This window comes from Pagrus major, chromosome 21 (genome assembly GCF_040436345.1).
Source record: "Pagrus major chromosome 21, Pma_NU_1.0".
Classification (NCBI taxonomy): domain Eukaryota; kingdom Metazoa; phylum Chordata; class Actinopteri; order Spariformes; family Sparidae; genus Pagrus; species Pagrus major.
In genome coordinates this window covers 28,189,919-28,206,831 of record NC_133235.1, presented here as the reverse complement: position 1 = coordinate 28,206,831, position 16,913 = coordinate 28,189,919, and the positions used below count along the sequence as shown (strand labels likewise).

Below are 16,913 nucleotides of genomic sequence, written 5' to 3'. Positions count from 1 at the left end.
GGTCAGTGGGACAAACTGTCTGATGTAGGTCACCAAAGAAAGCGCAGATACATCTGTCTTGAATCCTCCTCTCCTCGCTGTAACAGAGATCAGATGTGCGCTCTGCTCCCGCCTGCTCGGTGGACACTGCCCACACCTTGTACCACGCTCGCATGCCAGCCCGGAGTTTGCGTGCGCAGTTCCTCTCGCTCGCATGCGTCGGGAGCGCACAGAGGGCGCACCGGTGTCAGTTTGCTCCAGCCCCTTGTAGCGGTCGGTCGCTGCTGCTGCTGCTGGTGGTTGCGCGCTGTGGCGTCTAACAGCAGGATTTTTTTGGGGAGTGGAAATTCACGCTGTTACTTTCACGACTCGCCTCGTATTCCTGACATTTTCTGCTGTGGCGGTCAGTCAGTCGCTGCGATCGGAGAAGAGAGGCGGAGAGAGAGAGAACTGAAATCAGGAGTGGAGATCTGGAGGAGGCTCAGCGGCGCTCCGATGTTCCTCTCGGTTGGTTTTCACTGAACGCCGGTTCGCTTCTTTTGAATTTTTCCACTCTGGAAGTACGTCCACCCGCTGCTGCCTGGTGTCACAAGTGAGAGGTTTTCATACAGAATCGCTGCCACTTTCAACGCACGGATTTTCCCCCTTTTTTTCCCTCAAATCTTCGTCTTTCTTTTCTGCATTTGGATTATTATTTTTCTCTCCAGGAGATGGCAAGTTGTTCCCTGACAGACGCGGGGCTCTGCTGCTGAAGCTCGCAGGATGCTGGGGACCCTACAACAACCAGATCTCTTACTTTGAGACAATTCTCGCTTATTTTTTTTTATTTTTTGGACGTAAACCTCCTCTCCCCCCCTGGACGTTTCTCCCCCTCCTCTCCTCCCGTTTGTCTTTAATTTCTTTTTACAGAATGTCTGTGTTGTACAATCTGAGGATGCGTAGTGGATTGCTATTGTTCCTTTTCACCCAAGTCATCTCGGTTGCCTCGTTGACTCAGACTGGTAGGTGTTGACTGCTTGTGTTGAATACATGTGGCTTGACAACAGGCTGCCTTGGCTGAACATCGATCCATTTTTGCATCATTTTTGCACCATTGTTGCCTCTCACCTGTTTACTGCCTCGGTGTTTTACCTGTGAGGGCACGTCTGCAGGGGCTCAAGTTAGACCTGAAACACTGTTTTTACTGTGAAGGATGAAAAGAATTAAGAATATTATACAAAACACACACAAAAAGGATTATTCTAGAAATGTTCAGCATAACAAAAGATCCTCAGGGAACCTCTCTAACTGACCATTTCTCCTCACAGACGCACAAGGAGTCCCTATATGTTCAGATTTCCTCTTTTAATAATTACGCATTTTGGCGCTTGAGCCATTCAGAGACGCATTTTGGAGCTTTTTACGCGCGTTGCCACTGAAGCTTGATACATTTTTTTTTTAAAAGAAGCAATTTCTCAAATCATTCATTGAGAAAATTCAATTTTAATCACCACTGCCTGTTCGCAGGAGAGGCAGCAGCCTGCTCACCTCACCTTCATATGGGCGTAATCACACCTTATGGCAGGGACGCAAAGGCACCACTTTACACCACCTTTACCGAAATAATCAAGAGGTTTACCACCTTTTTTTCTGAGGCTGGTAGTATTTCACTGTGGTGTGAATTTATAGTGACACTGTGTGGATGAGGTCTTGGCGCAGAAATCGGCGCCTTTTCCTTCAACGTGATTTTTTTACTCCACTGGCGGATATTTGGGTTTATTTATGATGATCCCCAGCTGGAGTGTCAGTCTGAGTGTCTCCACTCTCCATCCCTGCTGATGCACTTTAATCTTTCACACTATCAGTCAACTATCAGTGCGCAGAAAGTCCATTTCTCTCCACTAACTCACCAACTTTCCGCCTTTCTCCTGCGCAGATAAATGCGGAGGGAATATAGAGATCCACACCGCGGACTACCTGACCTCCCCGGGCTATCCCGGCGCCTACCCGCCCTCCCAGCAGTGCGTGTGGGTGATAACAGCCCCAGAGCCCGGTCAGAAGATCCTCATCAACTTCAATCCGCATTTTGATCTGGAGGACAGAGACTGCAAGTAAGAGTTCACTCCTCACCCCTCACTCCCACCCCCCCCCTCTCTCTCTCTCTCTCTTCTCCCACCCTCCTTTGCTCTCTCTCCTCAATCCTGCCTGGATACAGTGTGAAACTCTGCCACCTATTGGTCAAGGAGCACTACATCTGCTCCCAGAGAGAGATTGGAGGTACAAGGGGTGAGATATGGCAACTGAAGCTGCTGGCAGTTGCTTCAGAGGAAAATGGGGTCTGATGGGTTTTGTAATTCATACTTGATAAGCAGGGAGGAGTGTGTCTCTGCTCCAGGTTTTCTCTTTTTTTGGCAGGATTTGAGAGGAGAGTGCAGCAGCGTTTTAACTGATGGAGTTCAGTTTGCTCATCGCAGCAGCCAAGAAATGGTGTTTGCTTTTCATTTGGAGGCAGAGTTTACCTGTTTGTATTTGGAGGAGCAGGATCGAGTTCGTCCGGCTCTTTTTTGTTTGCAGAAATAGAAGCTGAAGGGTCTCATCTAATTTCCCCAATTTGTTGGAAGCGCTGCTGTCTGAAAGTTTGAGGATGTTGGAGAAAGACACAAACATGAGCTGATGGTTTTTGTCTGAAGCTGTTGTTAGGTCGCTCTCACCTTGAGTTTATATTTCCGATCGCAGTTGCAACGATAAGTCAATTAATTGATTAATCGGCAACAGTATTGTTTTTATAATCGCCTTGTTCTGGCTTGTCGAATGTGAAGATTTGCTGCGTTTCTTTGTCTTCTATGACAGTAAACTTGCTGTCTTTTTCTTTTAGGACTGTTACAAATGGTTTTATGATCACAACTTGGGGCATTTGTGTCTGTTTTCTGATGTTTTTAAGACAAAAAATTAGCTGATTCATCGAGAAAACAATGATGATGCCAGTAAACGTTAATGCAGCTCATTTCCTGTCAACATCACCAGCTGATATGACCCCACACGGACCAGGCGAGGGTTACTTTTGGCTGAAACACTTTAAAAACCTTCTTCCACAACATGTACTCTCCACTCAGTCCACTCAAACATGCACCCAAAGTCATTCCTGCACGTCTAATGGTGCTATCCTGAGCCTCACCCTACTAAACCTGTAAACAAGCCTACATGCAGACACACACACACACACACACACACACACACACACACACACACACAACGCCTCCCTTCTCTCTTTGACCCAGAGACACACACTCGATTGTGTGCATCCACACAACAGCCCATGTGTTGCTCTCTTCCATAAATAAGCCCGTTTTTATGTCGGCTCCTCTGTCTTTTTTTTAAAAGCTCCATAAACGGCTCCTGTGTAAATCACGACCGGCCGTCCAGGCACTGTCTCACAGATGGGGTCCTCCAATACTATCGGATCATGTTTCACCACCGAGGGACTAATAAACCATTAGCGTTCAGGAGGGATAGTGGGTATTGTGTGTCTTCCAGTGGATCACACACCTTTCAGTGTTTTCGCTAAAAGTCGGGAAAGCTTTTGTCTTGAAAACCCTCCTCCTGCGATGACCCTTACTCTGTGTGATAACCCGGGGAGCAGAATAAGTACGTAATAATGCAGTTTAAGTACTTAATGAAATGTAGTAAATCTTGGTGGTAAAATCAAACAGCGGTTGGCACTGGAGGACACCACCAGCAGAGCGTTATTGGGTGCTTAAATTACTTTTCCATAAGTTAATGTGCTGGAAAAAAAGCACTTGTGTTGTTAAATATATGATTTAACATGTTAAACATGTCGGTTATATGTTCTTATCCAGTGACAGAGCAGATAGAGCCAGAGGAGGGAACAGAGAAGAAGAGAGAATAAAGTTTCGGTCATAAGCTTTTCCTTTATATCTACTTCTTTGTCAGCGTCCAGGCTCTTTCTCTATGTAATGAGACTGTTGACTTTGGCCACACACACTCTTCCACACTTCCAAATTAAGACTGACACCCGTTCACCGCTACAGGATTCAAAACTCGCACCCGTCTCACAGGCCGGGGCCACCCTGCAGCCACCTTAACGTGTCATTTGGCTGTTTTGTCAGGGGGCCCCTCCGCTTTTGCCTCGATTGGTTTCATTATTTGTTGTGTGAGTTTATGTTGGATGATGACGGGGTGTAGCTCGAAGCTCTTTCCGACTTGGCAGGAGCCGTGTTGTTTTTGGGAACGAGTCAAATGTTCGAAATATGCCCATTGAGTCGGGCTTTAAGCCTTTGGCGAGACCGCAGTCCCACTTAAAAATTTCCTGCGACGATATTTAAGAGTTTCATTCCGGCGTTTGATGCCACCGAGCTCAGCGTCTGCTCCAAATTATGACACTCGAGTCGGCGAGGCCTCGAGTGGAGGCAGCAACAGGATGTAATGTTGGATCATGAATCTGAAGTCTTGACGGTTGTGTGTTCACCTCTGCTGCTGGACACGTGTGACGGCAAGAGTCTGTCAATCAGCAAGTGTCCCTGAGCAAGATACTGAATCCCTTATCAGCTCCAGATCTGACCCTCGACCTCTGTTGTCTCTGCACAGAGGAGTGATAGTGCTGTGAGTTTGCTCTCAGGCCTGCATATATAGTAGAGCTGAAACAAAAAGTAGATTCATAAATGAGTCAATTAACAGAAAATGAATCTGCAGCAATCGTGACAATCACTTAATTCTTTAAAGTAAAAGTTTTCAGTTTTTGGGGGGGACTGTTCCTTTAAGTTATTTTAAGATAAACAGTCTTTTGTAAGGTTTTTCCTGTATTTCTGTGTTTTATGTCACTGTAAACTAAACATCTTTGGGTACTGGGCTGTTGACCAGACAAAACAAGATGTCTGAAGATGCTACTGTTGGTTTAGGGGCATATCTGATGATGTTCTGGCATTTCATTCAGATGAAATCATTTAGAAAAGCAGATCTTTATATCGATTAACTGCAAGTGTGAGGTTCAGAAAGTTTAAGTAGCTAAATCTTCATGTCCAATCAAGAAAAAACTTTAGGTTAGTTTGCACACTGGTGAAACATGTAGAATCAGTAATAAAGCCAACAATTGTTACATTTTTGTATTCATTATTTAATAAATTAAGTCTTCAAATGCTATTTTAACAAAGCAAATTCAATTTAGATTCAGAAGAAAAGCAGAAAATTCATGTTTGACAAGAATCCAGCAAATTCTTCTGCTTCTTTGTCCTAATACGTGATATGAGAAACTAACTTAACATAAGAATTTTGTCTGTTGATAAGCTAATGGACTAATTGTTTCCGCTCTAGATGAAACACATGTCTTTTTAAGCTTTGCTGTTATCTGGTTACCCTCGTAGTAAATGAGCTTGTCGAGGTTCAGCCTCTTTCCCCAGATGGACTTTGAATGTTCTGCAGGGAAATCAAGCCCAGTAGCATTTAGGTTACAGGACAGTTTCAATAACACTCGACTATCTCCCATTTTTAATTCAAATATACCCTCAATTTATTGTTGGAGCGACACCCCCCCCTCCTCCCTCATCAGATAGCCTGTCGCTGCTTGCCCATTTCTCGCGGCCGGCCTCCTTAATTAAATTACTGGACCAAAATGGAGCAAACATGTTCCAGTGCTGTGAAACACGTCTGCAGTTAACTAGCCAAACAAAGAAGCCTCGGCGCTGACATGCTCAAGGAAACACAGGCTGCGTTTCCGACATCTGTGTCACAACATATCTTTCCTCTCGTATGCACCCTCATGACCGGGGGTTTGTAATTATGATCCCTAATTACAGCCTTTTTTTAAAAATACATATTTGTCAGCAGGGAAATGTTTCCTGCCAGTGTGATTCATGAAGGAGGAAACTGGAACTTTGGGGGTGTTTTGTGCTAAAATTAGACGATGCATCAGTTTGGACGCCTTATCACCAAAAATGTACATTTTAAAAACGATATAGGGCAGTTTATGTGATCATTAACCAGCTGGAATTCACCAGAAAATATAATATAGGGTTAAATGGATTCATTTGTGGTTCACGAGGCCTCCATGAGCTTCTGTAAAAACAGCCAGTCTGGGTGATAATTCCACCGACAACCTTTTACTTCGACAAACTCTCAAGTGGCGAAATCTGCGCTCAGTGAACAGACGTTGGTGTAGACGAGAACCAGTAACACTTTTTGTTCAGACACGCTAAGATCCATCGGCTCTGCCTCCGTAGCCAATCTGGAGCGTCACCAGAACAAGTCTTGTCTCACGTCCACGTCTGAAATAGCGTGGCCGACAAAAGTGAATCCCCGCGGAGCGCGGTAAAATAGAGCAGAGGCATGGGTAAGGAACATGCGTCGGTGGCGGGATAATTTGGGACATCTTTTTAAGAGTTGGCTGAACTGTTTCCTCCCACATGAGGCTGCGCTGGCACAGTCTGCACCTCGCACATACACAACACGCACACACACATCACACATACACGCACGCAGGCAACCAAACTTTCTGTCACTTACAGTATGCTTCATGTGCACTCTGTGGTGCAAACAGCTTCGGCGTGCACGCTCTGCAAACCTTCTAACACACATTCTTGTCGAGTTTTGTAATACGGACAGGATTTATGGGTTGAATCTTGACACGAGAGGTCACCGAGTGTTTTGACGAGTATGAAGAGGATATTAATCACACGTTATTGCCTTCACAGTCACCAGATTCCAACCCAACTAAACACGGATGGGAGGTTCTGGAAGATTATTTTCATCAGTGATAAATCTTGCTGATTATTTTTAAGACAAATTGTTTAGTCTATAAAATTGTGAAAAATGCTCATCACAGTTTCCCACAGCCCAAAGTGACGTGTACAAATCACTGCTTCTGTCCAACCAATAGTCCAAAAACCCAAAGACTCTCCATTGACACCAACTGAGGGAACATCTTTTGAACGAATAAGTTCCTCAGACTCGTAGAATAAATGTTAAGAAGCACAGAAACTGGCGGACCAACACCTGACCAAGACAATTAATGGCTTTTCCTTTATTTTGTCAACCATCTGTATATATACAGGATACTTCCATCAGCTACTGTTGAGTTTTATATCTGAAAGATCCTTGTGTCTAAAATATCCAAGCAAAGGTTTGATGCTCAACAATCATTTAAAGATGCACTATGCATGCCTTTGCTTCTATGTCTAGACTCATACAAAAAATCCCTCTCAATCAACACTTATGACCCACTAGGAGACTCTTCCCTTTGCCTATTATTATTATCTTTTTTTAGAGATCCTCAAATACAGACGCTTTGGATTGGTGGCTCACCAACCTAAAGCGTCTGTATTTTGACAATCTGTGACTAAAACTCAACAATCAACTTTAGTTCTCGTTTACTGCAACTTCAACCAACAACTCTCACATAGCATGCCTTTAAAGACTAGATCCAACATTGATATGAGACTGTTGTAGAGAGATGATTCAGCCTTATGATCACTCAGAGACTGTAGTTTGTTGTGATGTTGAATTTTATTGTATTGCTGATATAAATTGGGAGAACAATATATTACAAACATTATTTCCCTCATGAAAATAGGCTTTATTGTATGGCTGCTGTATTGGTTTGCCCTAGTTTAAGCTAGGTGGACCTAATAAACTGTGAAATCCTCAAATTAATGAAAAGGTCAGACTGAAACAGAGTAAGTTGAGGGAAAGTTGGTGCAGCAAAGAAGTGAATAACAAACACTTCATCACAGAATAACTGCGACGTCTTGATCAACCCCATGAGGATAAATAACAGCTTGTAGGGTGAAGGACAGAACAAGACGGAGAAAGAAATGGAGGCAGATGCTATAAATTCCTCTACAGTGTGATGGAAGGACCAGTTGTTCCTCATGTCCTGAGGCAAAGTGCTCACTGATTAGTCAAAAAAGTGGTTTCTCAAGCAGAGACACAGTCACAGGACCCATGTCCCAGAGCCTGCAGATGTCACATGAACGGAAACACACATTTTGAGGTTTTTTGTGTGTGTTTTTGTGTCGGGCCTGGGGAGCTGTGTTATTTATAAATTGTTTTTCAGTCACTTCATGTTTTCAGAGTTGATTTTACTTGACAGATCATACAAATCAAGCATTTGACATATACAGTATGGTAAAAAGATGGATGGATGGATGGATGAAAGATCAATAGATGATAATGGAGATACAGATAGATCGATCTATATACATAGATTGCTAACTGGATGGATGGATGGATGAAATGATGGCAGGATGCACTGATGTATAAATGGTTGATGGATGAATCTATATGGATTGCTTGAGAATGGATAAAGTGTTTTCTAAATGATACGATTGAAGAATGGATCGGGGATGGATAAAGAGATGGCAGATTGGGAATAAATCCGTGGACGGATATGCAAATCTTTTGATCGATGTTTGGATGGATAGATGAATGGTTGAATCGTAAGATGGGTCGATGTACAGAAGGAAGGATGTATTATTTGATGATGAGGACGGATAAATAAATCAACAGATGGCTGGAACGACGGATGAATGGATGGATGGATCAACTGATAGAATAACGTATGGCGGATGGATTATTGGATGGATTGCTGGATGAAGGATGAAATTGATTGTCGGACCACAGATGGAAGGGATTTGGGGATGAATGGATGTTATCGATTGGTGGATTGAATCGCTGGACAATGGAGGGATGAATTCCTGGATGGTTGATGGAAAAGATGATGGATGGCTGAATCCCAAGGTGGATGATGGATGGAGCCGACAGATACTGTAAAATGAATCAACAGATGGTTGAAAGGAATGCAGGATGGATGGATGATTGGATGAACTGCTAGCTGAAGGATGAAACAGATTGTTGGACCGTGGATGGAAGAATTTGGGGGTGAATGGATTTATTGATTGGTGGATTGATGGGTGTTTGAATCCCCAAAATGGAAGATGGCTGGAAGGATGGATGGATTGCTGGATGATAGATGGAGCTGACTGTAAATGAATAAACAGATGGTTTAAAGAAAATGTGGATGGATGGATGGATGGATGGATGGATGATTGATGGGTCGAGCGATGGAAGAATTGGATGTATTGTTGAACGACAGATGGAAGAATACAGTTGTATGACTCATCAGATGTCTGGAAGGATTGTGGGATGGACTGCTGATTGGGCGGATATACAGTCGGGTACACTTTAGTTCCCAGCCCATTCTTGATGACCTCGTCTTGTGAAAGTGCAAAACAGCACTGTGACTTGTTTAGTCTCGTGTTTGTGCTGCGCCACAAAAAATGCACCACATCACAAATGTTCTGTTGAACTTCAGCCTTTTTTTTTATGTGGCTTCAGACTTGAGGCGTTGTTTCACCAACGATCCTGTGCTCAGCATTCAGTCTGACTTTGCCAGTTTTAAAGAAAATAAAAGCGTCCCCTCCAGATGGTTGTATTTTTCAGTTCCAGAGCGGCCGCACAAAACAGGAAGACTAAATGCACTGCTGTCACAGAATGGTTAGCCTGTGGCTCGCTTCCAAGGAAATTTGAGGCGTGAGCCTCCCAAAATTATTTGGTCGGTTGTTATGTGTTTTGCAGCGATGTGTTCCCTCTATTTGTTACTTTAAAAGTACAAAAGAGCAGCGAGAATTAGGTCAATGAAAGATGGATATTTGTTTTGTTTTCCTGTTTGTAGTCTGAATGAGTTGTCTGGTCTTATGTAATGATTCACATTTCTGTGATGTGAACGTGTGAATTCTCAAATTAATTTGTTAAAACTGAAGATATTCACAAAACCCTGACGATGTTTGTGTTTTAATTGGGAAAGAAAAGTCAGATTTTTATAGTTTGATTGATGGAATTCCACAATGATTTAACAAATGACCAGTCTGAGTAAGAAAGAGACTTAAATACTCACACAACAACAGATCTACAGATTAATGTACCTCTCCCTTATGTGATGCCATGTCTGCTTTCCAAAAAAATGACTACATTTCCCATGTTGCAATGGGGTCTCAGTCTGGAATTCCCTTTAAGTACTCAAAAACGATCCTGGTCTTTTAGTATGATCCTCACGGACTTTAAATATTTAAGGAATGAAAGAACGACAAAAATGGAAGTAGAAATGAAAAAGAAGAGATGAAACTGAAAGTCCAGGAGGAAATCTGTTGTATCAGAAAGTAGACTGTGATCTCTGGGATTAGAGTGTAAGCAAAGGGGAAACGGGAGAAGATCAGGAAGAAGAGGACGGACAGACTCGGACACAGAGGGCTTTGGGCTGGCTGGCACGGTCGGTCTGATCCTGACCTCAGTGACGGACCTCTCACTGTCTCTCCTCCTGCTCATCTAACCTCAGGCTGTTCTGTCACTTTTTTTATTTTATCACGTCTGGCACCATCACTTCTTCTCCTCTCTCTCACTGACTCTCTTCACACTCTGTGAACTCCATGTGCACTCGCCATGTTTTTCCAGCCTATTTTTTTTTTTCTCTGTTCACCATATGCTCTCTGTCTCCTTCTCCTCGATTTGGAGAAATGACGGTGAACTTTCCACCGTGTTGCTACAACCTGAACTTCTGGCTGTAAACGCTATTATTAAACTTAATAAAAAACTACACGCTACATGATGATTGAGAAAATCACAGCTGCCATTTCCGCCTGTATCCGAACCACTTTATCAGCAAAGGCTATTCACAACATTACTGGTGTAAGAAATAACTTGAAAAAAGCGGAGGCTTAGCCAAGGATGGCCTGAGGACATTGGGAGCTGATGTGTTGGCAAACATTTGCCTAAGAAACATCCAGCTTAGAGAGCAACATTAGCATGCGTTGTGCTAAATGGAAGTGTTATATCGACCGTCCTTTTAACTCGGCTTCGGTCTCTATCAACTCGTGAGAAAAGTACCTGTGTTGTTAGCTGTATATGCTTCACTATGATCACCAGATATTAATCATTCAGAGACATTAGGCTAGCAAGGTTAAGCTAGTAGTCAATGGAAAAATTTTAGCTTTGTATGTTTACAATGAAAAACAGATTTTAACTCTTCAGTTTTGATTTAGTTTACTTCAAATTTCCTCTATTCTCATACAGAAATGTAATGGAGGCCTATGTACGTATATGAAATTCACATATATGTACAAACGATATATGAAACCTATTGGAAATTGGAACAGTTTTATAGATTGACTTATTGACTTACATAGGCCTGTTTAGGCATATATGTCACATGTATAATTACTTATTCATATAACATGTGTATACATGTGTAATATACAAACTACAGATATATCCATAGCATATTATGTCCATATATATGAACATTTAATCATGTATATTCTTTTAATATATGTACATATACACATTTTGCTATGTGTATTCCACATATGCTTATAAACCCACATATATCTCCATATATCCAAGGATGTATGTTTATAATATAAGTAGCATATATGGCAGTATAACTCTTAATATAGGGGCATATATGTTGTATATTACATTTCTGTGTGGGTTAGGTTTGATAAAACATCAGTTTTTATCTATGTAAAGCTAAAGAAAGCCGGAGGCTATAACGTCTGAGACACACTTCAGTCAAAATGAACTTGCAGCCTTGAAGTTATCCTTTCAGTTTATCTGATAAGGTTGTTGTCAGATTGAGGTTTTCCATTTTGAAGTTTAAATTAACTGGCAGTTATTACGTCTACGTTGTTTTGCAGTCTGAGCTTTTAATAGGCCGCCTGGTGCCCGAAATCTGTGTTACAAAGTCCAGAATTTATCTGTCAGTAAATATAATTCTCAGCTCCCACCATTTATAGATCAGAGTAAGAATAACGTATGAACGTTGGCTGACTTTCACCAGCTGACTCTCGTCTCTCAGCGGCAAATATTTGTCCAATGGAAGGAAGGGTGAACTTTGAATCCTGCTATTGTTTCTTTTATGCAATTGTAGATTGTTTGGATTTGCTTTTCTAAACAATTAGAGGCACAAACTCTGCACACACAGACACACAATAAGACACACACACAATAAGACACACACACATTGCTGTGAATGTAATCAGACCCATTGTGGATTCGCCGCTCATCAGTGAGTCGCACGCACACACTCACATACACTCACGCTTTCACACACAAATGAAAACACATGTCAGATTAGATCCTTAACGAGCAGATTAACGAGGAGAGAGTTTGACGGGGGGAGAACGGGGAGCCCAGTTAGCAGTGTCTCTCTCTCACACACACACACACACACACACACACACACACACTCAAACAGCTGCAATCACAGGATTTACAGGACGGACTCGCTGATACACTCCAGATGTTCCAACAACAAAATACACACACTTGTGCACGATAGAGGGTCATCTATCAGGGTAAACAGTCGGATTTAACTGTAACAATAAATCTTGTTTTGAACCGTTTCTGCGTAGAAGCTTCTGTCGGGCCGTTATCTCCAATTAAAGCTCAACATATTCAAATCCACTGCGAACACTGGATGTGAAGTAAGCATGGAAATGACAGAGATGTCAGTAAAACGGATGGCTTGGATTGGCCGGTTGAATAAGTTTTGGAGGATTTATCCAAAGAGGCGCAGGCAGGATATTAATGTGAGCATGGTTGGACATGGCTACTTTTTAAATCTTCAGGTTTTAGGGAAATTTCAGGCTCAGGCTTCATCCGCACTGCAAGTCTTTTTTGTTCCTTCCGAGACATGGATCAAAACATCGTGTGCCGTGTGATCACAACCCTGAAAAATGTACGATTTTCTTCTTTTTATTTCGCTGTGACTTTGGTTGGGATACCACATAAAAGCAAGAAAAATGAGTCACGCCTCGGTGCATGGCATGTCATAATGCAGCAGCACCATCAAAGGAGAGAAATTCCAGCCATGCAGGCATTCGCCAGATGTGTATTTTCCAGAGTGAGGCGTGCTCTGAGGACAATATGTTTTTATACTTGATGCATTTTTATGTACTTGTAATCAATTGAGAGTAATTTTTGAAGGATAAAAGGTCAAAATTCTCTTATTCCAGCTTCTTAAATGTGAATATTTTCCGGTTTATTTACTCCTCTATGAGTGTTAACTCAATATTTTTGGGTTGTGGACCAAACAAGACATGTAAGGACGTCATCCTGAGCATTTTCAAGACCAAACAACTAATCGATTAATCAAGAAAGTAATCAACAACAAACAGGAACATTATTTGCAGCCCTAACTTTGATGGCAAATGACACCTACGTGTATGTGGCACCACTGATGTTCTCCAACTTCAAGTTTGTGAAGCTACTTGGCTCTCATACGTGGTGTGGACTCTGCAGGAATCTACTTTTCGACTGTTTTTTTTTTTTTTCTGGACCACAGTCCAGCTTCAGCAGGTTTTCACACCTCAGCAGAGCTCTCTGTGAAAACAGCTTCAGGTCCAGGCAGCCGGTCCAACTGGCTCCAAAAGACGTGAAAAATGGCCTCACGTGAACTTTGAAGTGTTTAAAATATCTAAAAATTTGCCTGAATTATAGGAATTCAACACATCATAGATAGATAGATAGATAGATAGATAGATAGATAGATAGATAGTTGGAGCCTTCGTTTCATGTGTCTTGTTTGTAATCTGCCTCCTTGTGAACTTAAAAGCCCCGTGAAAACTCAATGTCACGCTTGGGACAGGTCAGCGTCGGGATACGGGGGTCAGAGGTCAGCTGAGAGTCAAACTGGATGAGCACCCTGGGACACTTTGTCCTTTCAAATATGCGCGACGGGTAACCCAGCCCCCCCCTCCAGTGAAGCCTAAATAGCTCTTCACTATAGCCGCCTGGACAATAAAGTCCTTTTTTCCCTTCACAGATCGAAGAGGAATGTGTTGTATCTGTCTGTGTAGAAACGCCCCGGGGTGACCTCCCATTGAGACATGTAGATAGAAGAAAAACACACACACACACACACATCTTGTGGGCAGACGATAAACAGATTAAAGTGCGTGGGAGGCACTCACACACTTACAGATATGCATACGCAACAAAAAATGAAATAAATACATACATGGATGTAGCAAGACGAGGATGATGACCCAGATCTTTCAGGTTCCGGCTTTTATTTTGACACTCTGAAAAATGTGCGAGATTTGTGTTTGTGTCTCTGAGGCTTCATTATATTAACTTTTGTGGGTATTTCAGTAGTGGAGCGAACGTCGGAGTGACTCAGTGTTCGTCTGTGTCATGAGTTTTGAGTTATTTTGAATCAGACTGCTGACTAAAGGAAATGGGTGTGTCAGGGAAGTGCTGAGAGCAAAATCATCATGTGGAACTGGAACGTGATCCGCTCTGGTTTTATATGCCAACACTTTAGTTTAGTAGAACGTAAAGAAGAGTGATTTTCTCTAACCAGTAGCAGCGGTGGTGGAGGTGTTGATATCCTATAACACAGTGTTGCAATTCTCTGTTACAAGTAAATTAGTCCTTGAATGTGTTACTTATATAAGTAGTAGTGGCCCCTTCTTAGTGTTGAATGAACCCAACTACATTACATTGTTTGGTAGTTAAATAAGTGAAAATGCAGCGTATGTTTCTGTCTTTATCGTCTTTGAGATCGACTGAAATGGTTTTATTTAGGGGTCGATACCAATAATCAGTCGAGGAGGCCGATAACTGATATTTGATGTACATGTGCAGTAAAAATGAAAATATGAGCATCAGTCAGTATACTCATGTACAAGCTTGAGGTACTTTTACTTGAGTATTTCCATTTTCTGCTGCTTTATACTTCCACTCCACTACATTATAAAAATATTGTACTTTTTACTCCACTACGTTTATCTGATGACTTCAGTTACTCGCTCCAGATTCAGATTGTTCAGTGTTGATCGGCTATCGCTTGTGACATTTAACAAATCAAATAATGTGCAGGAGTAAAATGTAAAAGTTTTCTCTGTGGCATCTACTTAAGGAAATGTATAAAGCTGCACAAATTAGAAATACTAAGTTTAAACTCCTTAAAACAGTGAGAGAGATGAGTTCATGACTACAGTTAAACAATTAAAACTGACCTGCCAGGACTAAAATTGTATTTTTTTAATGTTTTGTGCCTATAATAATGTTTAACATGCAATATTAGCTTAATATTTTTGACACAGCTAGCTTTAGCCTACTTTTTGGACAATATTTCATTCTTTCACTGTGCTATAGTTAGCTACAGTCTTCTTTACCACAGTAGTGTGTTATCTTTGTGTGATATTACACTTAAAAAAAACACGTCAGGTTGCTGCTGCGGTATCTTCACTGATGATTAAGCTAGCTTCCTTCACTTTCACTCATGATGCTAAAGTGTTAGCCTGCAGCTCCAGAGTCAGTGACCCACAAAGAACAGACGACTCATTTTTTTGGTGTCCGCGTGACTGAAAAACTAATTTGTCAGTCGTGCGTATCCTTTTATTGACTTCTCAAAATGCAAACCGTTCAGTCACAACACCAGCAGGCATGTTCTGCCTAATGAAGTCCTTCTCAGAAATTGAAGACTATCTAATAACGTCTGACTGTTTGCTCTTTGTCTTCCTTACCTGCCTCCCCGTCTGTCTGTCTGTCAACTAGACCCTCTCGTTGCCAAAGCGAAACAAATCCCTGCCGGGGTCTCTGTATGTGCGTCTGAATAGAGTCGGCTAATTAATGTCACATGTTTTTGGGAACAAGAGAGGTGGACGTATAGTCGAGCCGGGCCTCTTTGTGAATGCTGATGAACTTGTTGAAGGGGCGAACACATGTCAGAGTGCAGTGGAAGTGACACGGTGTTTATTGCTTTGCCCTCAGCTCACTTTAGAGAGGTGTGGATTGAGTGTCATTTGACTAAAAGGCCGTTTTCCTCCCAAATCTCTCAGGTACAGACGGAGACGTTTCTCTGTGTTCAGACTGAGGAACGCCCTTTCACTGTTTGTTTAAGTCTAGAGTTACCCAGACAGACTCCGGATGCAGCAACTACCTCACTTTGTTTTTCTGTAAAAGACACAGAGAGTCGCAACACTTTGACCCTGAGAAGAAACTCCCCCCAAAAAACTCTTATTCTTTTCAGCTTTTTTCACATTAAACCCCACTGAGTTCGCACCAAATCTCATTTCATCCTTCAGGGTCCCTAAACAGTACGTCTAAAAGAGAAAAGTGGGGGAAAAGCGGCGTTCTCCTTCCCTCCTCTGTCAGATTAAGGCTTCTTAAATGAGAACAAATTCCACCTCCTCTTCGTCTCCGTTTTAATTTCCCAGCAGGATTGTGCCGCCGCGGCTTTGTATCCGCACGGCCGAGGTGAAGGATGAGGATATTCATACTTTGGCTGCTTGGCCCAATTTATTTTTTGGGCAGAGTTTGTGTGGCTGTGTGTGTGTGTGTGTGTGATCGGACACGTTTTAATGGGATTCTCTTGAATACATTTTTCTCAGTTTTTTGGAAAATGTTCTGTAGACACTGCTTCTACTAAATAACACATCCAATCAATGTTTTGTTTGTTTTGAAAATGTGTGTTTATTGCTTTTATTACAGTCTTGGTCGTAAAATTAAATGTGTGTGGGCGGATGAGTGGCACGAGTGAACATTTCTGAGTACGAGTGTGTTTGTGTACGAGAGAGAAAAACACATCTAGTTAGTGCTCATAGCTCTAATGAGTAGTTCTGCAGACAGTAACGAGTGTGTCTTCTTTATGACGAGCTTTATTTTGATGTTGAGAGTCCTCACTTACTCAGAGGGCTTTATTTAGGGCCAAGGCTTGGTTTTAGGGTTAGGATTAGACTTAGGTTAAGGGTAAGATTTGGGTCAAGACCCACTGGAGGTGCAATTTTGTTTTTTGAGGGCACCATTTCTGGCTTCTTCGAGATACAGCACTGATAAGGCAACCCTTCTTGTTGAAATTACCATTATATCTAGCTAATTTACAACAGAAAGTATGTTTAATGTCACAAAATGTTGATACTGACAACATATTTTGTTTGATTTCA

The 16,913-nt window shown here is 42.0% G+C and overlaps 1 protein-coding gene across 1 annotated transcript in view; it reads left to right on the top strand.

The window, feature by feature from the left end:
- Positions 1–234: 234 nt before the first annotated feature.
- LOC141016596 (neuropilin-1a-like) overlaps positions 235–16,913 on the top strand; it is an 84,023-nt gene continuing 67,344 nt past the window's right edge. Inside the window, exons 1-2 of the mRNA XM_073491061.1 lie at positions 235–980; positions 1,895–2,069. Coding sequence (XP_073347162.1) covers positions 890–980; positions 1,895–2,069 — 266 coding nt within the window. The 5' untranslated portion in view covers positions 235–889. The remainder of the gene's footprint in view (positions 981–1,894; positions 2,070–16,913) is intronic.